This window comes from Salvia hispanica, chromosome 3, assembly GCF_029641045.1.
Source record: "Salvia hispanica isolate PSC_SH4W2 chromosome 3, Shi_PSC_v1, whole genome shotgun sequence".
NCBI lineage: Eukaryota > Viridiplantae > Streptophyta > Magnoliopsida > Lamiales > Lamiaceae > Salvia > Salvia hispanica.
Genome location: NC_142694.1, coordinates 60934003 through 60960365, shown reverse-complemented (window position 1 = coordinate 60960365; position 26363 = coordinate 60934003). Strand labels below are relative to the sequence as shown.

Here is a 26363-nt window from a genome sequence, read left to right as displayed (position 1 = left end):
GTTACCTAATGAAAATATAAATGTAACAATCAAATTAACAAATATCATTAAAACAAATCATCAATGATATTAATGGTGTTTCTCCTTACGACGATATATCATAAAAATTTGATTTAATAGATTTATCTCACAGGGTAAAATGGCAGCGTTGATATTTTTCAAGCATCTCTTCAACGGATTTAGGAAACTAAAAGCTCAAGTTTCAATGTAACAATTTAATATGTAAGCTGACAACAGAGACAAAGAGGAAGAAACTCTATTAAAATTCACTAACGTGATCTTGATGCAGCTCGCTTCAATTCTTCAGGTGTTGAAGGAAACAGTTCCACATATCTTGATCCAATCATCATCTTGTCCTTAGACATGGCTTTCCTTGCCTCTTCGACCGAACCAAGCTCCACATACGCCTCCCCAGTTGCTTTCCCGTCTGATCGGCACGCAATGTGAATCTTCTCCTCCTTCACACTGACTGTGTCTTCGAAGAATTTCAAGATCTCCACCTTTTTCACAGAGTAAGGAAGACCACGCATCTTCAAGATCTCTGTATACTCCATCCTCTCCTTCTCGGGAGACCTCTTGCGTCGGACAGGTGGTGGGTCAACACTGCCATAAGATCCTTCTTTAACCTCGGATGCTATTGCGTGGTAATAGTCCTGCTTCTTGCACCTAAATACCTCCACATATCGTCTTCCCATGTTTTGCCGGTCCCTACGGAGAGCAAGATCAGCCTGCATAGGCCCTGCAAAGAGAACAAATGCCTCTCCAGAAAATCTCCCTTCCTTGTTCACCAAGAAGACATCCACAATATCAAGTCCGGCAAAGAACTTGAAGATATCCACATCGGTGCAGTTGAACGGGAGGCCCCTCAGACGAACCACGGGAAAAGTGGAAGAAGGCGGATATCTGCTGTCGTAGCCTTGTGCCTGGTAACTGCTTGAACCACCGCTGCTCCTCACTGCGAAGTAGGGACCCGATTCCATCATTCTTGGTCTCTTTGAGCCGATCTCGTACCCGTCCGACACCCCCCCGCTCCCAAACATTGCCCTTCAATTATCCATACCCAAGGAAGGAAAAACCCCCCACTCAACCTCGTTAATAAAAGCCAATCCCAACCCATCTAGTTTTTCTTTTGCATCTCAAGCTCTTAAAGAATAACGATAACTCATGAACCCAGTCGCAGAAATAGATATTAATGATATTGAAAAGCAAGGATTTCAGTTAAACACACAGGATAGCAATGATTCACCAAGCAAACCACACCAGTTCAGATAAATGCATCTTACTTAGCTAAGGAAGCACTTGGAAACACATCTTTTGCATATTCACATCGATACAAATCAATCAAAAACAGCAGTGCAATGGGATTTAGAAAATCAATAGGTATCCTCAACTTGCAAGTAGCCTAAACAAATACAACTAAAATAAAAGCCCTAAAACCGAATTTCTTTTGTATCAAGATTCAAACCGGTAACAAAGCAATACCCAAATTCACCAGAATCGAAAAAAAAAAGACCTTGCATCTATAAGAAAAGGAAAACAATTACTATTTCATACTAGAAGTCAATGCAATTCAATCATAAATCAACAAAATCAAAAGAAACCCTAATCCTTTTTCACCGAGGAAACACCCAGAAAATATAATTTCGAATCAGTCGCATATAAAGGCATTCGTTTATACAAATAATTTCAAAATTGACAAGGTCCTTACCCCCTGTGGCCGTACATGGCAGCGGCGATCACAGAATCCAATACGCTGAGGTGAAGAGTAGAAACGTCGGATCAAAGTGAGTCCTTTTATTCTCCACGAGAGGAAGTGTGAGGGGAAATTATAAACCCTAGCCGGAAATATAAATCTACCAATTCGGCTTTGGAAATTTATTATCCTCAAACTTTGACCCAATATTTTGGAAAGCACAAGACCAAAAAAAAACATATTTTCTCGCAATTTTAAAAATTAACTTTAAAAATTATGTACCTGATATTTTTGCAATTTTCTAATAACAGAAAATTTTAATTTCTATTGTAATATTAATTTGTACACATGCATTTCAAATTGATGACATAATTAAGAGAGAATTCGGAATAAGGGATTGATTTCGCTGACCTCTCGAAATTTAGGATTAAATTCGCTGACCTTTCGTAATTTGGGATCGTGGCATGCGTATTTTTTAAAACAAGGGATTTCTGATTTTTTCTCCTTTTTCTCTTCTTTTTTAATATTATCCCCCTCCCTCCATTTATCAATTGCCTAAATCACCCCTCAAATATTTTACCTAAATTCTATAGAATTTGCCGTCTCTACAAAATGTGAACAATTGCCTAAATTTGCCTAAATTTGCCGTCTCTACAATATGTATACAAAATTTGCCGTCTCTATAAAATGTGTACAAAATTTGCCATGCTCTACAAAATATTTTACGTGAACTTTAGTCTTTTAAATAATAATTTTGTTCAAGACAATTATCAATTACCATAGCAATCCATAAACATGTATTTATCATATACCATCCAGAAACATCATGTATTTACTTCAGAGGATTCTTTTTTAAAAAATCCGAAAAAGTAACCATTAAAACTCCTCCTCTGTGATTACTTCCACAAAACAAACAAATATGTATGCATGTATATTACATATACAGACACATATGTATATGTATTTTTGATTCCTTACAGATTCACGCTGCTTTGAGTTGGAGAGACGGAAGAGGAGGGTGGAGGCGTGTGAAGGAGGGTGGAGAAGAGAAGCGCTTGGAACAGAAAAAAGGCGGATGTTTGAAAAAAACGGCGCTGATATTCTAAAATATAGGTATAATATTTGAGGGCTGATTTTGTAGAATTTAGGTAAAATATTTGAGGGATGATTTAGGCAATTGATAAATGGAGGGAGGGAGATAATATTAAAAAGGAATAGAAAAATGGGAAAAAATCAGAAATCCCTTATTCTAAAAAATACGCATGCCACGATCCCAAATTACGAAAGGTCAGTGAATTTAATCCTAAATTTCGAGAGGTCAGCGAAATCAATCCCTTATTTCGAATTCTCTCCATAATTAACTAACGAAATGTACTTTTTCTAATTTACCCATTCTTTTTCATATTTTACCCATTCTTTTACTTTACAAATTTCTTATTAAAAACATATGTCGTTCACAAATGAGACTATTTTTTGTGAACAAAGAACGTATTTTCTAATTGTCCTATAAAAAATGATAAAATAGTGTTAATCTTGTTGAAACATGAATTTAATCATGAATGATTATTCTATTTAAATTTAAATTGGATAAGATGCAAGTATTTTGAATTGGTATCATTATAAATTACATATTTCTACGACTAATTTAACCCTATATACAATTATATAATGGAAAATATACTACTAAAACATGAATGATCTATTGAAATTTTATTTGTGAATCTATTAATAATTGTGGATATTTAAAAAAATTGATTACATATTTTTCAATATAAATGATTAAGGAAAAATTGTAATAGTATATTTTTCCTTATACTTGTATATAGGGTCAAATTAGTCATAGAAGTATGTAATTAATGATGCTACCAATTCAAAATACTTGCATCTTATCCGATTCAAATTTGAAGGGCAATTTGTATGTACAATTTTTATTAATTTATCTTTATTCATATTTAAAATTATGAATGAAAATCATTTTTTAAATAAACTGGAGGGAGTGGGACAGCCTGTCAAATACTTCGTATGTTCCCTCATAGACTTATACTCCCTCTGTCCCGCTTAAGATGACACGTTTTCCTTTTTAGTTTGTCCCAACTAAGATGACACATTTCCTTTTTTGGTAACTTTCTCTCTCCAATTAATACACTCAACCACTTTTTCTCACTCCTATTAAAATATCATCTTTCTTTATCTCTCTACTTTAATACTTACACTCACCTTCTCTCTCTCCAATTAAACACTTTAACCAATAACTCCTAAAATCCCATGCCGGCTAAGCAATGTGTCATCTTAGCCGGGACGGAGGGAGTAGTTGAATCACTTTTCTATTTTGGAAAGTTCCTTCATAGGTGAGTCATTTCCATATATAATACTCCCTCCGTCCTGGCTAAGATGATACATTTCTTGGCCGCAACGGGATTTTAGGAGTTACTCCCTCCGTCCCAGATAATTTGTCCCAGTTTTCTATTTCGGTCCGTCCCACAAAATTTGTCCCACTTCACTTTTACCATTTTTTGTGGTGGACCCCATATTCCACTAACTCATTCCTACTCACATTTTATTATAAAACTACTCCCTCCGTCCCCCATTAAGAGTCATAATTTTCCATTTCGGTCCGTCCCTAATTAAGAGTCACACTTCATTTTTACCATAAATAGTAAGTAGGTCCCACATTCCACTAACTCAATTCACTCACATTTTTATTATAAAACCAATATAAAAAAATGGGTCCCACATTCCACTAACTTTTTCAACCAACTTTTCTTTACATTTCTTAAAACTCGTGTCCGGTCAAAGAGTGACTCCTAATAGGGGACGGAGGGAGTATTATATAAAGGTAGGACCCACATTCCCCTAACTTTTTCAACCCACTTTTCATTACAATTCTTAAAACCCGTGCCCGGTCAAAGTGACCCGAATTATCCGGGACGGAGGGAGTATTGGTTAAAGTGTTTAATTGGAGAGATAAAAGGTGGGTGTAAGTATTAAAATAGAGAGAAAGAAAGATGAATATTTTAATAGGAGTGAGAAAAAAATGGTTGAGTGTATTAATTGGAGAGACAAAGTTTCCAAAAAAGAAAATGGTTGAGTGTATTCTTTCTATTTTTTTTTCTCTTTTACTTATTTATCTACTCCCTAGGTCCCATAAAAATATGGGCAATAGGTATGACACGGGAATTAAGACAAAATTGGTAAAGTAAGAGAGATGAGGAGAATTGTATAATAAAGTAAGAGACAGAGGGGAAATGGTAGTTAAAGTAATGTTAGTGTATAGTAGGTCGACCTAGATTATATAATTGATACTCCCTCCTAGAGATGCCCAAGGTTTTCGGTTCCGGCGGTTAACTGCGGACCGTAACCGCCAGTTTTGGTTCCGTACCGGAACTGTGACATTTTTTACGAACCGAAGCCGACATATTTGGAACCGTGGGCCGGTTCCGGTTCAGGTTCAAGATTTTACGAACCGAAACCGTCACCGAACCGCTGGTTAACCGACGGTTTCACGGTTCCGGTGAGGTATTCGTGGCGTCAACCGTTGGCAGCCAAGGAGCAGCTTTTTCATACGATTTTTTGGCCGGAACCGGCGGTTCCGCCGGTTTTGTCCGAAATTCAAATTTTTTATATTTTTTTATATATTTTTTTTAATTCTGATTTTGAATTCAAATTGATCCATTTCCCCCCTCCTCCATTTTTATCTATAAATACCCCCTCCTATCCTCACTTACATTCACCCCATTTCATGTTTTTTTTATTAATATTCCGATGACACTTGTAAAATACATCACATTGTTGTATATGTATTGAAAATTGTAATGCATTGTTGTCCGTTACAACTCAAATTCAATAAAATTGATATGATTTTCACCTTATTCGTCTTATTTCGATTTAAATTATCCATTGTCTTGTTCCAATTATTGTATAAGTCCAAATTTCCAAATTACATAGCAAAAAAAAATGAAAAACCGCCAAAACCGCCAAACCGAATCGGAACCGTGAGGAACCATCCGAAAACCGGCGGTTCAGAACCGAAACAACCATGAAATAGCCTCACGGTTCGGTTCCGGTTCTACATTTCCCAAAACCGGAACCGCCGGTTTACGAACCGTGGGCATGTTATAACTTTCCAAAAATGGAATGCACATATTTTTGTGGGACGAACGAAAATGGAAAGTATGCATATTTTTATGGGACGGAGGGAGTATTTATTTAACACACTCAACATCCATTTCTAAACTTCGTGACGAAAAGTTTCACCTCAACTATGAGGGAACGGAGGGAGTAAAAAATTATTTCTTGTAAAACATTTAGCAATTAATTAAGCTGTTTCTAATTCCATTTGTCCCTCAATAAAGAAAAATGTATGTTAGTATTCATATTCAAAACGGATTTTTGTAAATAAAACTGTAGAAAATGGGACAGCCTTAGAACAATGTTGAACTACAAATCATCTAGTAATTAATATTTGCAATAACATATTAATGTCTATATACTCAGTTTCATGAAATTGAGTAACCGAAAGTATTGTTGATGATTACCTGCAAGCTTAAAACCTGTTCTAAATGCAATCCTACTGTACTAAATAAAAAAACCTTGCAAGTATATAAATTTATAAATTTATTTATTGAATTTGTTTGTGTAAAAAAATGGGATATAGAAAAGATCCTATTAAATATGATAATTTTATTTGCAAATGAGTAGTAATTGTAATTGAAATCTGACTATAATAATCTTGAATACCTAATATACATTATGCTCATTTAAGTCAGATATGAACTATGTTCTCAAATATAAATATAGATGATAAAATGTGTAGCTGGTATAGGAATTAATATGTATCCACTAGAATGACATTCTAAATCTAAGCCTATTTATGAAAGTCCTTTTGTATTCATAGATTAAAAAGGAAGAAGTACATACTTTTTTTTGTATCCTGATATCTTGAGGTGTTGTATCTGCCCACGCATACCATGTCATCTTTTTCACAGAAATCACAGACTCATAGTATAGTGAAGAGAGAGATGGTTGTTGATCTCCCTTTCCTTCTCCTCTCTCCTTTTCATAAAGTGTGGACAGTGAGAGGCAGCTAATGTTTTTAGGATTCAGTTAGTTTTTTAAAACTCAATAAGTCACTTATATAATAAGTACAAGAATAAATTGATAATTGTTAAAATAAAATGGGCATTATATGAACTTATATGATTGCAAACTTAATGAAACAAAATGGGCCGAATGTACGAGAATAAGATTCTGTAATACTTCCTCCGTCTCAGTTTAGGAGTGCAATTTAGTTACAGCAGAGGTTTTAAGAAATTGTTGGAGTGTGTAATAATTGAATTGAGTTAGTGGTTGTTGAAGTGTGTAATAATTGAAATAAGATAGTGGAAAGTTAGATCATGTTGACTTTTTGTATGTTTAGGATTTTATTTTGTTTTATTTTTATGAAAGTAATGACATTTGAGTGTAAATTTCATCAACAATGAGGTTAAATTTTATATTCAAATATGATAAATTTTAAATGGAACTCTTAACCTGGGACAGACGGAAATGGGAATACAGGACTCTTAAATTGGGACGGAGGGAGTATTTAACCTATATTCATATTAAGTTCCTAAAACTAAATTATGAAATTATTTGTTTCTGTTTCTTAACTTAATAATTCTTTATTTAATTTAAATTTTATTTCTGTAAATAGTCACTAATCTCATTTTACAGTTTATGTTCAATGAATTTCCTTTTTTTCACTTCTACTTGATATCTATTAAAGCATCCACACCGCAATAGCAGATTTCTCGGCGGACGTTGAAAGTAGGTATTCGTCTTAGTGCATTCAGAAGGAAATAAACAGGTTCCCTCGGTCCAGCAAATCCACTAGATCACGCGGTCTAGGAACTCGTTGGTCGTAGGAAATCTTGGTCGTCGGACACACAGAGCACTTCTTTCAAAAACTCTCAACCACTTTACTAAACCTAGTATAGGGAAGTAGGGGTCGATCCCACAGAGAAGGATGCGTAATACTCATATTCAAGGATTTGGACTTGTTTTTGGTGTTGGCTACTGTCACGCATTTTTCTTGGGTTGAGGAAAACAAATTAAACTTGACTTGAGAATCTTAAAACTCCTATGCTAATAGCTAGACCTAGGCGAAATAACAAGAGAACGTTGCAAGAAAATTAACTGCTCAATCACTAGATCTAAGAAAACTACTCTACTTACCTAGACCTAGGAGATAAACTGACTGTGGGGACCATGACTGAAAAAGCAGAGTACGAACGAAAAGCTGGCAGAATAACTAACTCGAGTACTAACTAACAGCGACATCATCTTCTTCAACCAAATTGCGTAAAAACTCATAAGAAAATCAACATGAACGAAATCAGAGCAGAGCAAACTAAATCTAAACCAAATTTATGCATAATAACGAAGAACTAAACAGATCTTTAGACGCTAGACGAAGTAAAGCATAAAACAAGAAGAAAACTCAAATCCATCTAACAATTTCCTTTTCTCGCTTCGGATCCAACCTCAGACGCTAAATCCACTCCGGATCCAAGCATCTGACACAAACTCCGACCAACAGAAACACTTCATCACTTCAGATTTGAACAACAACTTCCAATCAGTCAATAAACCACAGATCTATCACCGAATTCCCATATCAAACACCACAACATCAAAATAAAACAGAGATCGACATGATACTTGTTAAAATAAACTCTCAGCAGCGAGATCTACGTAAATCAACTCAAAATATCACAACCAAACACAAATCAACAAAAGCGATAAGATAATGAGTATCATCAACAGCCCAGTCGACTCCCAAAAGTGAAGTTCGACCGCAAAAGAGCAAAACAACTGAAATTAAAAGAGATTGTATCTTCGTCCACACACGGACGGTGTTGCAACTGAGAAACTTCTAAAGAAATGAACCCTTCGTAACCCGAACTACCCCAGATCTCCCATTCCCAAGTGTGTGTTATGTGTGTGAGCTAAAAGAGAGTGAAAAAGTGATATGATGTGCGTTGCATGCTCTTCTATATATAGACGTTGGAGTGGGGCCCAGCGAGGTATAGATAGACTTTGTTGCCCTCAGCTACTGACTCCCTCCGTCACGCCTTCTTTTCTTTTGAATTCTGCTCACTTCGCTTCATTCCTTTGCTAGACCATCTCCTTCAGCATTTCCTTGATCTAGCGATATGTTTCACACACCTGGCTTAGGAAACGTGTTAGACCCAGCAAATTATAACGCTTTTCACCACATAACCAATGCATGAAATTAGCCTTATCAGACGTCTAACCGGGGACGTCCGCTATTGCGACGTTTGAGGCGGACATGGACATCGGCGGCGGATGAGAGGTTGTTCGCGGGTGAGCGCGGACGTCCGTCGGGTCGTCCATCGTGACGTCCGCTATTGCGGTGACACGACAGACGTTCCGGCGTCGTCCCAATTTCCGATATTTTTTTAAACTCTATATATACAGTTCGTTGCAAACTCTATATATATGGCTCGTTGCGAGACCCCCGTTCGGCTAGCGGCAAACTTTACAAATTTAAGACATAACATGTAACTTTGTTATCGTTTTTTGGTTTGGGATAGTTTTTTTTTTGGTGAACTATGTATTTTTTTTAAAATTTAAATATGTATGCCGTTTTTAAAAATAAAATGGTTGCACCTTTTCCCGTATTCGTGTCAAAATTTTAATTTAGTAATTGTTAATTTGTGAATTTGTGAATTTTTATTATTGTGCTTGTCTGTCGGGATATCCTAGGTATGTCCGCTATTATGCAGCGGGATATCCTTATGACGTGGCAGGAGGTGTTTTTGAGATGTCTGCCGGCTTATCTGACTAGACATTCGTCCCTATTGCGGATGCTCTTAGGATTGTTTCTTGAAGAAGAAGAAGAGAAGAAAAAAGCATAGGATTGTTTCAAGAAGAAGAAGAGAAGAAAAAAGCAATTAATATAGTAGATAATAATGATTGCAAAACAATCATTTAATATCAGGAGTCGATGCCAAATTTTAATGTGTCAATACACAATAAAGGCACTAAGAAAAATGATTTGTCCTATTTCACACTAGTTATGACTCAAATCTTCTTAGAAAAGATTGTTAAGTTTGTTGTTGTAGCATTAGATTTAAATTTTGCTGACTACTACTCCCTCCGTCCCACAAAAGATGTTACATTTGTGGAACGACATGAAATTTTAGAAGGTTTTGTTTTGTGTGTTAGGTAGAAAGAGAAAATATAATCTTTATATTATTATGAGAGAGAACTTTTTCTAGAATTGTAAATGTGACATTTTTAGTGAGACAAACTAAAAAGGAAAGTGAAACATCTTTTATGGTATCGAGGGAGTACTTCATTTTAAAAATTCTAAACTTTTTATTAAGAAGAGTTTAATAGAAGATAAGATCAATCTAGTATTACATACAAAAACTATTGAACAATTCATTGTTGTTCGATTCATTAGACAAAATAATAGTGACCATACTGAATAAGCCACAATAAGATTTGTTTAGGTAGAAGATGAATTGAAGAGGAAAACATTTATTCCGTTATAAATGTTAATTGATGGTTTTGAATTTCGTTTAATTGATGGTTCCAAAATTGTTTAACCTAATCACGTGCAATAAAATACTCCCTCGTCTCTTTCTAAATGATACGTATGTTTTGCTTTTTGGAATATTTTACTTTTCAATTTACATACAAAATAGAATGGACTTAGTAATAATAAATGACCACTCAAAAAGAAGAAGAACAAATCCATTGATAATTCATAAACCCAAAAAATATTCATAACATAAAACATATACTCCATAAATAATTTTTGAAGAAATACCCAATGAAAATGACGAGGAAAAAGTGGAGAGAGTAATGTGATTAGAGACACATCTCAAAAAAGTGAATATTATTATTAACATTCCTTCTCCACTCCTCCATTGCAGCTTTTCCTCCCAATCTCAACTTCTCCCCTAACAACCTGCCTTGGGATAAATCCTCTAACCAATAAAATTGTTTTCAACCGATCGCCCTTTTTGGATTTCAAATTACCTCTGGATTGCCATCATCATGTCTGGCTCCCCGTCGTCGTCGTCGGGATCGGAAGATGAGGATGAAGGATTCGAATCCTACCGTAAAGGAGGCTACCACGCCGTCAGAATCGCCGATAATTTCTCCTCTGCTCGCTACATCGCGCAGAAGAAACTTGGTTGGGGACAGTTCTCCACCGTCTGGCTCGCCTATGATACTCAGTCCTCGGTATGCACACTGTAACCTTCTTTTTTTTTTCTTTTTTTTTTTATTAGCGTCTCAATTTTGATTCATTCTTCTGTTGATGCGCTTCGGAGGTTTCATTTTGGTTGCTGTATTTATTTATTTGGATAATTGTTGAATGGATCAATATTTAGCGATTCATGATCGGATCATAATTATTAGTAATTATCTATTCAAAATGATTCACTTAGCTAATAGCTTGAAGGTTCTTATAGTCGATAACTCTCAGTTTCTGCTAAAGGAAAACCAAAACAAGTAGCGCATTCAGTTTGAACACTATCTCAGGAGGGAAATTCATTTTAACGATTGATGAATATAACGATCATTTAGTGCATCAGATTTAGTTCAAATGAAATTAGTCTTTGCATAATTGAAGCAACATAGTATACAAGAAAGCATGCCTTTGGCATACAGATGATTCTCTCCATTATATACTCTCTCAAAAATTTGATACAATCCTGACTCTTTGGCATGTTCGTTTGGCTCCAGTTACTTCGAAGAGTGCTAGAGCTTTTCCTAATTAATGCTCTCTGTCATGACACGCTCAGTTCTTACCAAACTGGGCTCTCTGTCATGACACGCTCAGTTCTTACCAAACTGGTGGGATTTTCTTAGTGTCTTATTTGTGATTTGTTTGGTTTTTAGAAATATGTTGCCTTGAAGATCCAGAAAAGTGCACCTCAATTTGCTCAGGCGGCAATGCATGAAATTGAAATTCTTTCTGCTATTGCTGCTGGTGATCCCTTAAATAGCAAGTCAGTTGTACGCTTAGAAGACTCCTTTAAGCATGCAGGCCCAAATGGGCAGCATTTATGTATGGCTCTGGAATTTCTTGGTGATAGTTTGCTTCGTTTGATCAAGTATAACCGGTATAAAGGTCTTGAGCTCCATAGAGTTAAGGAGATAAGCAGATGCATTTTGACTGCTCTCGATTACTTGCATCGGGAGCTAGGAATCATACACACTGATCTAAAACCTGAGAACATTCTTCTATGTTCCACCATTAATCCTTCAAAAGATCCGATCAGGTCAGGATTGACTCCCATCCTTGAAAGGCCTGAGGGAAACCCAAATGGAGGAGTCTCAGTTATTAGTAAAATTGAGAGAAGACTAAAACAAAGGGCAAAAAGAGCAGTTGCAAGAATCTCAGAAAGGCGAATTGGTATAGGAGATGGGGTAGGCAGGACTCCAAAGCCTCCTAGAAACTTGGATGGGATAGATTTCACATGTAAGGTTGTGGACTTTGGAAATGCATGTTGGGGTGATAGGCCACTTGCTGATGAAATTCAAACAAGACAATATAGAGCACCAGAGGTTATACTCCAGTCTGGTTATTCTTTTGCTGCTGATATGTGGTCATTTGCTTGTACGGCTTTTGAACTTGCAACGGGAGAAATGATGTTTGCTCCCAAGAACGGACAAGGTTTCAGCGAGGACGAGGTAGTAATCTACACTTCATTGCTCGTCTCTTCAGTAATGCTTTAAATTTGAAATCTAAAAGTTTAAGATGCACAGATATGATCGATTGGAGATTTTAGGATAAATATTGGTGATTAAAATTAATTAGTATTCCTATCCCACCTCCTGATTGGATGACAACACCAGTTAGCTATGCCACTATAATAGTACTGTATCTGTGCTGTTTTATTTACAACAATTTTAGGATAGCAAAGTAGTAGCTTTTGAGCAACCTCAAGTCCTGTACTTTCCACCTTTTTGGGGTGCTTTTACACAAGTAGTTTGCCAGAAGTGGTGTCAATCGATATGTCATATGATGGATTTCCTTTTACAGGATCACCTTGCTATGATGATGGAGCTCCTTGGAAAGATGCCACGCAAGGTAAAGATGCACATCTCATGTCCCTATAAAAATTCAAGTTATAAGCAATATTTGCTGACTCTCATTGGTTAATGCTTAAGATTGCTACTACTGGTGCACGATCCAAGGAGTACTTTGATAGATATGGGGACTTGAAGAGGATTAGAAGGCTGAAGTATGGGTCCCTTGATCGATTACTTGTTGATAAATACAAGTTCTCTGATGATGATGCACGTGAATTGGCGAGTTTTCTATGTCCCATACTTGATTTTGATCCTGATAAACGACCAACGGCCCAGCAATGCCTGCAGCATCCATGGCTTATTGCTGACAGTCAGACAAGTGAGGTGTAGAAGTGATGTAGGAACGAGGGAAAAGTTCTCCACACGCATCGAGTTTTGTTTGCGGTAGTTATTTGATAGATTTTGATTTGATAAGATTGTAACATAGTAGTAGCATGTGAAGAAGTTGAGAGTGGGGAAACTGCTCATCAAGTGCCCGGTGCTGCAGATTTTAACCAGGTTGGCGTTGACATTCTTTGTCGTGCTTTTCCACTCATGGTAGAAAAGCAAATGGAATAGGTGCAGGCGTGTGCTGTGCTGCACCAGCTCCATCTCCTTTTATGGCATGGGGAATCTCCAGCAAAGCGAAGTGCTTAAAGGAAGAAACACGACTATCGTCAACAACTTTGAAGCTCAAGTGGTACGACAGCTATTCCATAACTGATTATTTCGGCCTAGAAGTTTTAAGTTTCTCTCTTTGTTTGGTTTTGGTGCTCCAAGAATTTTTTTTTTTTTTGGAACTAATCTTGTATTTGGATTTTTCTGAATTTTTAGCTCTACTCCTCTTTTGCAATTTTCTTTTAAATACTTTTGGATTTCGCAACTACGGCTACGTCTTGTTAACATCTCCTACTACATTTCGTCATTTCCTGCTACACACAAAAAAAAAAACATGAGTGGATCTAGGGATGTCAATCGGGCCGGCCCGTCGGGTTTCGGGCCAACCCTACTCGGGTTGCGGGTCAATCGGGTGCGGGCTTGTCGGGTTGTGAAAGTTCGGCCCTAACCCTAAAAGCTCGGGTTTCGGGCTAGCCCGACGGGTTAATCGGGTTGCTACCGATAAGGTTAAAGCTCGAACAATCCAATAAATCATGATGAAAATTAGTTATATTTATAAAATATAAAATATTTAATTATGATAAATTTGATATATATATATATATGCTTAAACTCAATCATAAAATAATAATATTTGTGATATTTCATGAAATTTTAATGCATGTTAAAAATTTAAATATTCTTTTAGTGAGATTAATTTATTTAACAATTAATATATTAATAAAAATTCAATATATAATTTATATATTTACCATAAAATTGAAAGTTATCTTTTTTTAGTTATCTATGTCATAAAATTAGTCAACGAAGTGTCGAATTAGGAGTAAAAAATTGAAAAATATAAATTTTACCGGGTTATCGGGCCAGCCCATCGGGTTTTCGGGTCTGGCCCTAACGGGTTGCGGGTTAATCGGGTGCGGGCTTATCGGGTTTTATTTTTATCGGGCTAGAAATTTCCGACCCTAACCCTATAAATTTAGCGGGCTATTCGGGCCAGCCCACGGATTGCGGGCTACATCGACATCCCTAAGTGGATCCCACATGTGTAGTAGGAGATGTTAAGTGGCGCTCGTCATATTCAGTTCAACCATGCCAGTCGAATTTGATTTAGAAAATTTTGGTTTTATCCTGGGTTAACTTAGTTATTTCAATAATAAAATTTGATCAAATTTTTGTTAGTTGAAATTTTAATTTTGGCAATTGTATTAAAAAATGGCTTTCCTAATTATTCAAGATCACCAGATTGATCAGAAAGATATTAATAATATCGTATTGTGAGCGACATAGACCATTCACTTCTTGCTATGTTGTACGTACGCCACACATCTTTCATTATCTCCATATCAAAAAATGATCGATCTCGTGCCTTCTTTTCTTTTCTACTTTTTTTTTTTAATCATTTTTAAGCTTGGGTTGTAGCAGAAGACATATGTACCAACAATAGATCCCACAGGGAAAACAGGGAGAAAACACAGTATGTCGAAATTGTTCTGAATCTTATACAACACAAGAAAACACAAGTTTCCATTAGGATACACAGTTGTGTTTCGAATGACCGAAAACATTAAAGATTGAAAATATTACAACCCAAAAATCAAAGATTGCCTAGGAAATCAAGTACCTGCACAATATATTATAGCCTTCAATTCAGAAAGAGAGCAAAAAAATGTTACTTGGCTATGCATATTGGCTGGGGCTACAAGCAAATGCGGCTCCGGTGTTTCTCAGCTTGTCGTGAATGTCTTTTGTACGGAACAAAACCTTTTCTATAATCTTCAAAATCTGCAGAAGCCCTCTTACGTAATCTAGAGGCGAGTGCATTTGCATTCTTCCTGTTAGTATCCGAGCTCTTTTCTCTGTCTGAATCAGTTGTGGAACCACTAGAAGACGCCCCCTTCTCGTCATTATTGTCGAGATGGCATTTCTTTTCGATAACTTGCTGGGTCGAACTTGATGAAAGCATCAGCCATGGAAAAGGAACCAGAGGCGACGCATCCACATGCTCAACAGTTAGCTTCAGAGGTATCACTTTCAAAGGGAATGATACGTCCCCACCTTCATTTCTCTCGATGGTCGAAAGAGATGTTCCAGATGAACCCTTCACTAACAAGTTCTTACCAAAAAGCTTCAGGTGTTGAACAGCAGATTGATCTTCTTGAGCAAGGTCACTGTCTTGAGCCAAAAGCTCCATATTCTGTTTCGTAGAAACAAACATATACTGCATTAGTTATGAGTTGGAGAATATGTAAACCAATTAACGCTGGCCTACTAATTTGAGAGTCGTGCAAGTACCAGAGAAACTTCTTCATCAGGATTACACTTTCCATCTTCGTGAATTGGTTTGGATATTGTAGGTACTTGGGTACCACAAGAAGCAAGAGCAGATGAGACTGGTGACGAGCTACCTTCTGGAGTACACAAATCAGCTCTGGCAGATGTGTACGAATGATTCTCAGATAACACAGAAGTAGGAGACTGTGTATCTTGTTCCGTCATGTCTTGAGATACCGATTTCATTAACTTCTTAACCACTGAATAAGGCTTCCTCGGATAAGGGTGCACCGGCTTCCTCTTAGGCCTTGGAGGAGAAATTTCAATAAGCTTTGCATTACTTCCTTCTCCATTAGTACTCTCTCTCGAAACCTGAAACACCACAACTATCCACACTCAAGCACGGAAAAACCTAACCCTAAATTAAGTTAAAATCAATGCAGTTTGGATGCCTTACTTAAAGGAGCTTATGGACATAATGATACTTATGAGAACAGTTAACGTTGGAGAAAAACTTCTGTGCGTGGCTTCGGATTTGCACTGCTGTTTTTGTACCCACATGCTCTGCAAAAGAGAATACACAATTTCCTCAGAATCAATCAATCATTCACTAAAAGACATGCATACAACACCTTCAATTTTCCTCCACGCACGACCATGAAGTTTCAAGGCCTCGAGGAACCTCTCGTGCTCTTCCTCAGTCCATCTTTCCCTTTGTTTAGTAATCGTATATGGCTTTCTTACCTGTCCCAACAAACATAGGACACCAAAATCACTCACAAAGTTGCAAGAGCACTGTTATCTGCAATACTAAACCTTAGGAGTGAACTCAAACAACTGCATACGGACCGATCACCTTAAGAGCATACGCATACGGATTCGACTGCATAGCCTCCTCACTTGCACCCGTGGCCTTATCATGCTTTTCCTACACCAGAAAATAATAACACTGTCCAAACTAGATCTTTCTTCAAATCTTCCTTATTAGCTAGCATGGACCCATCAAATCAAAACTCTTAATTCTCCCTCCGTCCCACACACAACGCATTTCTAATATAGAAACATCACTCTCTCTAGATGCTCCCCCGCATTGATCCTCTTTGGAAAATTAAAAATTAAAAGAGGAAAACAAAAAAATATTCCTACAACAAATTTAACAGAAAAGTCTGGAAATCGTACATAAAACTAAATAGAATGTAATTAATTAGAAATATACTACTACCTCCGTCCCCCAAATTTTGACACAGTTTACCATTTCAGTCCGTCCCTGAAAGTTTGAAACACTTTACTTTTTACCATTTTAGGTAGTGGAACTTATATTCCACTAACTCATTTATACTCACATTTTATTATAAAACTAATACAAGACCCACATCCCACCAATACACTTTTCATTACATTTCTTAAAACCCATGTCGGGTCAAACCGTGTTAAAATTTGGGGGACAGAGGTAGTAGTAAAATTGATGCCTCGATCTCACCTCAACTGCCATGGCTGTACTCGTTCCACAAGTCCTCCAACCTCTCCGCTACTAATATCTATTCCTCAACTTAAAAAAAATAAAATTCCAAATCCAAGAAAATTCGAATTTTGAAGGAAAAATATCCGACTACTTTACCAAATACTATATCTCATTTCCGCTTTTGGACAAAAAGTGAAATATGAGCAAAACTATTGGAAACTAATGAAGGAAATGGTGATTAAAGTGAGAAGAGGCATATGTTGCTCGGATTTTAGGTAAAGATGAGAAAAATTAATATCTGGATGAAGAAACTTATTGTCATTTGTGGATTGTGGAGAAGAAGAATGAAAAGAGGAGGTTGAGGCCGCCACGTCAGCGTGAAAATATAGTTAAAAAATTATAATACAAGTCTCGAAAATTTGATGGAATCATGTGGCTGGAATTCAACACGTGGCGTGAAGATGCTGGGAGTGGCCCCACTACTGCTCTTTTTGTGTTTAAAGTGCTCGCATCTATACAAAACTACTCTCTCCGTCCCCTATTAGGAATCACTCTTTGACCGGGCACGAGTTTTAAGAAATGTAAAAAAAAGTTGTTGAAAAAGTTAGTGGAATGTGAGACCCATTTTTTTATATTGATTTTATAATAAAATGTGAGTGAATTGAGTTAGTGGAATATGAGACCTACTTGCTATTTATGGTAAAAATGAAGTGTGACTTTTAATTGGAGACGGACCGAAATGGAAAAATATGACTCTTAATGCCGGACGGAGGGAGTAACGTTTACTCGCCAAAAATTTCCAGCCACTTGGCGAATTTCTAGTGGAATTCTGAGTGCAACATATATGTTGCCTAAAAATGTTGACCGGATAACATATGATATTTCATTTTCACAGTACTCATTGATGGCCAATTTTATATTTTCATCGCACATTTCATTGCTCACTTTCGTCCATCCATAGTTGAGACTATAGGAATATCAATCAGGTTGATCTAGCGGTTTCGGGTCAGCTTTATGGATACGGATCAATTGGATGGGGGCTACCGGGATGTGATTTTCCGAGTTATAAAAGTTCAATTCTAACCTTAAAAGCTCGAATTTCGGGCTAGCCCAATGAGTTAATCGGATTGTTAACGATAAAATTAACATGTGATAAGCCCAATAAATAATGATAAAAATTAGTTATATTTATAAAATATAAATCATTTAATTAGTAAATTTGAGGTATATGCTTAAACTAAACATTAACATGATCAAATACTAATATTTGAGATTTATACAAATAAAAATAAACATTAAAATTTTTTAAAGCATGTTTTAAAATTTTAAATATTTTTTTAGTGAATTTAAAATTTCTACGTTATTTATCCATTATTGTATTAATTAAAGTTTAATGTATAATTTGTATTTAATATAAGATTGAAAGTTAATCTTTTTATTATCTAAATAATAATAATAATAATAATAATAATAATAATAATAATAATAATAATAATAATAATAATAATAATAATAAATAATGAAGTGTCGAATTAAGAGTCAAACAAATAGAATAATACTCCCTCCGTCCGGAATTAGGAGTCCCAGTTGATCAGATTCATCCGTCCGGCATTAGGAGTCCCGGTTAGATATTTTCATAAAAAGTGAAAGAAAAATATTATAAAATAAAACACTAAAATGCACAAGTAAAAACACATCCAAAGAATAAAACAAATATTAATGCAAATGGGTCTTACATTTCATTATCACACATTCTAATTATTACACAGTCAAACATTTCTTAAAACCCGCACCCAACTCAATCGGGACTCCTAATGCCGGACGGAGGGAGGAGAAATTTTACTAGGCTTTCAGGTCAGCTCATCGGGTTTTCGGGTCTGACCTAAACGGGTTGCGGGTTAATCGAGTTGTAATTTTATCGGGCTATAATTCTTCAACCCTAACCCCTATTAATTTGGCAAGCTATTCGAGCCAGCCACGGGTTGCAGGCTGCATTAACATCCCTAGTTGAGATGTTTATTTTCTGTATGAAAATTAAGAAAAAATGTTTGTTGTGTTAAATGAAAAGAAAGAAAAGTAAGAGAACAGAAAAAGTAGAGAGAACAAAATAGAAAAGCGAATAAAGTAGGAAAGGAAAAGTGAGTTAATTACCATATAGGGAAATGACTCAACCATGAAGAAACTTTCCAAAATGAAAAAACGACTCAATTATGGTTCCACGTACTTCCCCAACTAAGAGCCATGGACTTGATTGTTCAGCAAGCTTACCACAACATTTACCGAGTTGCGAGATGGGATCCTAACTTTGCTGGTGCAGGACACTAAGGCGATGTGTATCGGCTGGTCACGGATCCCCAAGATTTGGGTACCCCAAGAATGCATGACTCCACCATTGACCCAACGCTGATTTCCTTATAGACACCGACTACTACAAGATTTCAGGCATGGAGCCATCACCTCCTAATGGGGCTACGAACTCGCCTGCAAAGGGGAAGGGAAAGTAAAGGAGGTTTCACCTAGTTGGTTGCAAGGTCTGTAGCCTGGAGGAGATGATGGTACTGACTAAGTGCTGGGTCAACATCTCTGAGGACCCAACTTTGCGAACAACCAAAGAGTCAACAAAATCTAGGGTTGTCTCTTGAAGAAGTACCACTGGGTCCAAATGGATGTCTCCAAATTTATCGCCATCTACCAAAACACCAAAAGCATGTGCCCCAACTTCCAAAGTTTGGAGACATTCCGCAGCATAGTCACGAAGACGTACTCCAATGACAATATGAGTCTCAAGTTCAAGTACAACGGCGTCTTTTTCCTCATCAAGGAATTTTACAAAATTCTAATCGGGTTACGAGTGTAGGGGCCTGAAGAAGACCAAGATCAGTGTCAATGGCAGCTGCACCATCAGCGGTGGCGATGCCTTCGACTTGACTCTCCTATGGTAGAGTATTTTGGCACACAAGTGCTAAGATAAAGTTGTCTCATGGGCTTAAAAGTGGCCAATAGAAAGTGGAAGGCTAAAGCAACCGAGCCACATGAAGCAAGTCCACATCCAAGGGCTGATCAATGCACTATTGTCGAAGCCGCTGCTCGCCACCAAGACCAACTTCGAGGAGGCCCGAGGCAGAGTGTGAAGAAAATGTATCAGAAAATGATCAACATGCTTCACCCACGATTAGGATACAATTGATGTGTCATTTTTCTTTATTCAATTAGTTTTTTTTAGTTCCTATGTAACTTTTTCTTTTTACCTTTTTTTTTTTTAATATGTACTCCCTCCATCTCTTTTGTCACACTTTGTCGGGGCACGGGTTTAAGAAATGTAACGAAAAATGAGTAGAAAAAGTTAGTGGATAGTAAGTCCTACTTTTATGTATTAGTTTTATAATAAAATGTGAGTTAAAATGAGTTAGTGGAATATAGAGTCCACTATCAGAAATGGTAAAAAATGAAATGTGAAATTTTATGGGACAGACGAAAATAAAAAATGTGGCTAAAATTTAAGAGACCGAGGGAGTAAGTTTTAGTATTGTGTTTAATTTATGTTATTTTGATGTTTTTAATTTTTCATTAAATATTAAAATAGTAAAAAAAAAAATTGTGGCTGATTGCGTTAAAGATTGGAATTTTTAAATATTCAAGTGGCAACTACAAAATAGGTTGCGGAGAATTATAAGATTGATTTTTAGTAGATGTTCTAATATCACGAAATATAGCTATCCAATGTGACTTTAGAATATAACCTAAAAAACATATCCAAATCTTGAAACTAGAAACTAGAAAATAGAAAATTAAATAAGACACTATAGGTAGATCCCAAAATTCCCATGCAGAAATTCGGTAACATATGTATAGATAGGGACGTCAATCTAGTTCGAAATTCGTGGGTTGCCCAAATAACCCGGTACAATTATAGGGTTAGGGCCGAAAAATTACAACTCAAATGCAGAATAGGGCTACACGGACTGACCCGTTCGGGTCAGCGGGTTATGCGGGATGGCCCGAGTGGGTTGTGGGTTAGCCCATGGGTTGAACATTTAAAATAAAAATATAATTAAAAATATAATACGATGTATTTATTGTAATATCATTATCAAACGTATCATTGATATGAAGTATATATGGTAATCATGTCTTCTCTCTCAAATGGAAAGTTAGAATTATTTTTTGGGTATACAATTAAGAATGTCACTCAACTGATTTGAAATGCATGATTTCCATTTAATTGTAGTTAGATTCACGATATGTTTATGTATTTTGTTTCAATTTTCAATTCCTATTTTTTTTTCTCTTGATCACTTACTAATTTACGATTTGCGACAATCTGTTTTTTTATAACTTAGAATATTGGATTTGATAGAAAGTCACACATAAGATCACTTTTGACCCGAATAGTTCGTGGATTAGCTCGAAACCCAAAGATATAGAGTTATGGTCGAAAATTTATAATCCAAAAAATTCATAACCAAAATAACCCGCACCCAAATGAATTGGCCCGAATTCGAGCGAATTAGCACAATTGAAGTTTAAAGGCTAGAGAGAAGTCGATAATATTGAAGAGGATATTTCTCAAGGAAATATTTAAAAGAAATACATAGACAAAATAAATTAATAACTCTCTCTATTTTTAAATGGTTTAACACAAAGGATAACAAATACTCCCTCCGTCCCGCTTAAGATGACACGTTTTCCTTTTTAATTTGTCCCAACTAAGATGACACATTTCCTTTTTTGGTAACTTTCTCTCTCCAATTAATACACTCAACCACTTTTTCTCACTCCTATTAAAATATTCATCTTTCTTTATCTCTCTACTTTAATACTTACACCACTTTCTCTCTCTCCAATTAAACACTTTAACCAATAACTCCTAAAATCTCGTGCCGGCTAAGCAATGTGTCATCTTAGCCGGGACGGAGGGAGTACTTTGTTGTACACATTGACATATCTTTGTTTAGCATAATAATTTTATCGTTGGTACTTTGAATTAAAGAAAAATAGTGAACTACATAAATGATACCCGATCTTTCACTTTTATACATAAATGGTACTTGATATTTATTTTATACTCCCTCCGTTTCACTATAGTTGAATCATTTTTCCATTTCGGGAAGTTTCTTCATAGTTGAGTCATTTCCATATATGGTAACTTTTTTCTCGTTCTTACTTTACTCTCTCTTACTTTATTCTCTTTACTTTATTCACTTCATACTTTATTCTCTCTACCTTTTCCTCTCTCTTACTTTTTTATCTATTTATTTAACACACCCAACATTCATTTCTAAAACTATGTGCCCAAAAGTTCCGCCTCAACTATGGCGAAATGGAGGGAGTATCATTTTTGGTACCCTATAACAAAAATAACTCTAAGTTTCAAACATGTAATTGTTATGGAGGATATTTTTGAAAATTTCAATTAAATAGAATCAAATATGTGATTATTTTTTCTTCCTTTCTTATTTTTTTTTTCTTCTTTAGTTTATTCTTCTTTCTTCTTTCTTTTTTCTTCATTTTCTTCTTTCTTTTTAGTATTTTATCTTCCTTTCTTCTTCTTTTTTTCTTCATAGTTTATGTTTCCTCTTTTTTCTTTTCTCTTCTTTCTTTTTAGTGTTTCATACATACATCTAATTGCATTCATATTATAAATCAATAACAAAACACCTAATAAAATAATTATTTAAAGTAATCAAATTAATTGAATATTTTTTAATTAAATTATTTATACTCATTTTAGGGTTGAAACACCTAACTAAAAATATTTAACTCTTTATCGTTATGAATAAAATTCACAATTTTAAATTTTGATTAAGGTTATATTAATTAATTATTAATTTAATATAAAATAATAATTAAGTATATTTAAATGATAATAAAGAATAAATTAATTATTAATTTATAACATCAAAATAATAATATTAATATTAATTAATAATAATAGTATAAAGAGTGAAAAGAATGAGATAAGATATTATAATATTATTTTTGATATTAGTTTTGTCAATGTCTAAAATATCCTTTAGGATATAAATAGAAAAATGAATTTGTTTAAATAGTATTTTGGGGTGAATATTTCCTCAAGTATTAAAAATGTGATTTATAATTATAAAAAACGATATAAAATAAAGACCAGATAAATATGTAAAAATGAAAGATTAGTTACTATTAATCAGCTGTAGAAGGTGATTAATGAATTGTCTATTATTCTCTCTCACCATAAATATGGGTGGGCCAAACCTTTCTGCTCTTTTCCGCCACGTCACAATCCACCCGCCTCCTATTTCCAGACACCAGCAGATGCTTCGACATAAATTATAATTATATTTTAATTATAATTAGGATACGTATTGATTCTTAATTGCGCCTGCTCACATTTCAGACCACAAATTGGTTGTGAGTCATGACTCATGAGATCAATCTAGATCACAATATTAATTTGATATTTAATTTTGAAGATATATACTCCCTTGGTCCACACTACGGATTACTTAATACATTTACTAATATACTTCCTCAATTCGTCCACAAAAAATAGATCACTTTGTGTATAACACAAGTTTTAATATAGAATTGGTAAAGTAAGAGAGAGGGGGAGAAAAAATAGATAAAGTACGAGAGAGGAGGAGAAAAAATGAGTAAAGTATGAGAGAGGGAAAAAAAATGGAAAAAGTATGAGAGATAAACTTTCCATTTTAAGAAAATGAACTATTTTTTGTGGACGTCCCAAAATGACAAAAATGATCTATTGTTTATGAACGGAGGGAGTAGTATTTATTAATACACCGTTATAAACTACACAAGTATATATCGAAAGTTACTCTTCTTTTAACCGGAGAGGATCTCCTGTCTTTTAACACCTCTCTCCTCCTTTTGTCTTTCTTATTTTTTCTTTCTTCTTTTGAAGAAATATATAAATTATTTTATATACTATTTTTATTTATATATCTTGTTTGTATATAAATTAGTTTTGTTTTTATTTCTTGTAAACTGTTACAATGAATTAATTTTTTAATGTATAAATTATTTTTTATATATCTTATGTTCTTTTCATCTATATTTTTTATTATTTCTTTCGGTATTCCACCATTCATCATATTATTTCATAAAATTTGTTATAAAAATTTAAATATTACTACCACTAAATAAATGTATAAATGTAATTCATGTTTATCACTTATTTAATAAATCTAACCATGTTTATTAATAATTTTAAATGTAAATACAGTATTTACAAAGTAATTAATCTTAATAATTAATTATAATTAAACAATTTGTATAAAACAAAATATAAAGAGTGACATGTCTCATTAGTCCCTAATGTTCGGGGTTGTGACACCACAAACCCCTAACAAAAAATAATATCGCCAGATAATATAATTACGGATGCAGTGTTTTTAGCCATTTTTTCAAACGAAAATGCCCAAATGGCTAGAAGGGCAATTTAGTCAATTTACCACCAACCTGCACTCCTACTCTGCACACACCTGCGCATGACCTACAGACTTTTGTTTGGAAACAGGTTCTCTTACCACATCTGGAGCCATTGCCTAAACAACATCGTTTGGATCCTGGAAATCTAGCGCAATCATGTCAGCAAGCAAAAGACGCGTTATGGCAGGGAATGGAGCAACTCCACCAAATCGTGGGGCAAGCCATAGCCAAACTGTTGAAAAAGTAATTTGCAGTCATGGATCTCAATGAATAGACATGTACCTTCTTGAAGAGTCGTATACTTTGATGAAGAGTCATATACCTTATTGAAGAGTTATGGCCCTTAGTAAATAGTCGTGTTCCCTTAATGTAGAGCCATGTCCCTTAGTGAATAGTCATGTATCTATCTATAAATACTATTGTAATCTCCACAATTTTAATCATCCAATAAAAATATCATATTCACTATTTAGTGAAATATATCAATATCCATATTCTCTCCAAATATAAAAGTGCCACAATACTATTATCAATTCCTATACTCAACAAAGTGGTATCAAAGCCTTGATCTTTAACATGGAATCAAGCATTTCCATGTTTTCTTATACTCCAAATCAAGTTCCTATCTTCGAAGGAGAGCACTTCGATTATTGGAGTAATCAAATGGAGACTATATTTTTGTCTCAAGATCTATGGGATATTGTGGAAGATGGATTTCAAGAACCACCACAATAACATACTAATGGAGAGGAATGAAGCCAAATTTAACAAAACGACTTAAAGAAAAATGTGAAAAGAAATGCAAGTGCCTTGAGATTTATTCAACAAGGGCTGAGTAAATCCATATATCCAAGAATTCGTAGTATCAAACGATCCAAAGAAGCTTGGAATACATTGAAGGAAGGATTTCACGACAACGACAAGGTAACTTCTATCAAACTACAATCTCTTTGGAGAGAGTTTCATAATTTATCAAAAGAAAGATGGTGAAACCATACAAATCTATCGTACCCGAGTTGCCGAGATCGTGAATCAAATTAGAAGTATTGGAGAAGTAATTGAAGAAAAGAAAATAGTTCAAAAAGTCCTTCGGAGTCTTCCACCAAAATATGATTATATTGTTGCCGCTATTGAAAAGTTTAAGGATTTATCAACTTATACACTACATGATCTTATTACATGCTCTCTTCAAGAGTAGGGGTGGGTCAATACGATATATCGTATCGAAAACGCTGTATCGTGTATCGTATCGAAAATATCGATATGAAAGAATTTCATATCGTTATCGTATCGAAAGTTTCGATATAAAAAAATTTCATATCGTTATCGTATCGATATTTCGATATATCGTACCGAAATTCGATATATCGTTAAATATTGATATATATCGAAATTTTTGATATATATCGATATATATATCGAAAATAAAATATCGATATATATCGAAAATATCGATATATCGAAATTTTTTGATATATATCGTATTTTCGATATAAAACGATATATCGCGATATAAGGAAATTCATATCGTTATCGTATCGAAAACTTACGATACAATATCGTATCGTATCGAAAATTCGATAATTTTTCAATATTTTTCAATACGATGCGAGCGATATATCATTTTTTCGGTATTTTTCCCCAGCCCTATTCAAGAGCATGAAGAAAGAATTTGAAGGTCTTCAAATCAGCCTCTAGAGCAAGCATTTGGGTTGATGAATTTTTCGCACCCAAAACAACAAAGCAAAAGAAAATTCCAAGGACAAACATTTCAAAACAAGGGTGGATCATTCCAAGGAA

General features: G+C 35.0%; 3 protein-coding genes and 1 pseudogene across 6 annotated transcripts; 2 read left to right on the top strand and 2 right to left on the bottom strand.

The window, feature by feature from the left end:
* Positions 1–96: 96 nt before the first annotated feature.
* Positions 97–1865, bottom strand: LOC125216565 (uncharacterized). Of its 2 annotated transcripts, none has more exons than XM_048118312.2 (2): positions 1709–1865; positions 97–1044 (listed from the first exon to the last, which is right to left on the bottom strand). In XM_048118312.2, exons 1-2 carry the CDS (start codon positions 1723–1725, stop codon positions 270–272), a joined length of 792 nt encoding a protein of 263 aa, XP_047974269.1. In that variant the 5' UTR covers positions 1726–1865; the 3' UTR covers positions 97–269. The 2 variants fall into 2 exon arrangements, with proteins under 2 accessions (XP_047974269.1, XP_047974271.1); XM_048118314.2 differs by having other exon boundaries at positions 97–1143; positions 1709–1847.
* Positions 1866–10572: 8707 nt separating this feature from the next.
* On the top strand, positions 10573–13640 carry LOC125210816 (uncharacterized). 2 transcript variants are annotated; one of them, XR_007174409.2, is made up of 5 exons: positions 10573–10951; positions 11612–12406; positions 12759–12806; positions 12887–13192; positions 13296–13640. XR_007174409.2 is itself a non-coding variant. In XM_048110411.2 (4 exons), the coding sequence occupies exons 1-4, from the start codon at positions 10763–10765 to the stop codon at positions 13136–13138; spliced, it is 1284 nt and encodes a 427-aa protein (XP_047966368.1). In that variant the 5' UTR covers positions 10573–10762; the 3' UTR covers positions 13139–13640. The 2 variants fall into 2 exon arrangements, 1 of the variants encoding a protein (XP_047966368.1); XM_048110411.2 differs by having other exon boundaries at positions 12887–13640.
* Positions 13641–14882: 1242 nt separating this feature from the next.
* Positions 14883–17474, bottom strand: LOC125216126 (protein REVEILLE 2-like). Of its 2 annotated transcripts, XM_048117753.2 has the most exons (5): positions 17157–17474; positions 16533–16604; positions 16309–16420; positions 16134–16240; positions 15909–16048 (listed from the first exon to the last, which is right to left on the bottom strand). In XM_048117753.2, the coding sequence occupies exons 1-4, from the start codon at positions 17166–17168 to the stop codon at positions 16134–16136; spliced, it is 303 nt and encodes a 100-aa protein (XP_047973710.1). In that variant the 5' UTR covers positions 17169–17474; the 3' UTR covers positions 15909–16048. The 2 variants fall into 2 exon arrangements, with proteins under 2 accessions (XP_088923747.1, XP_047973710.1); XM_089067621.1 differs by adding an exon at positions 14883–15599 and having other exon boundaries at positions 15698–16048; positions 16134–16420; positions 16526–17465.
* A 7665-nt stretch (positions 17475–25139) lies between these two features.
* Positions 25140–25761, top strand: LOC148931197 (uncharacterized; annotated as a pseudogene).
* The last annotated feature ends 602 nt before the right edge of the window (positions 25762–26363 follow it).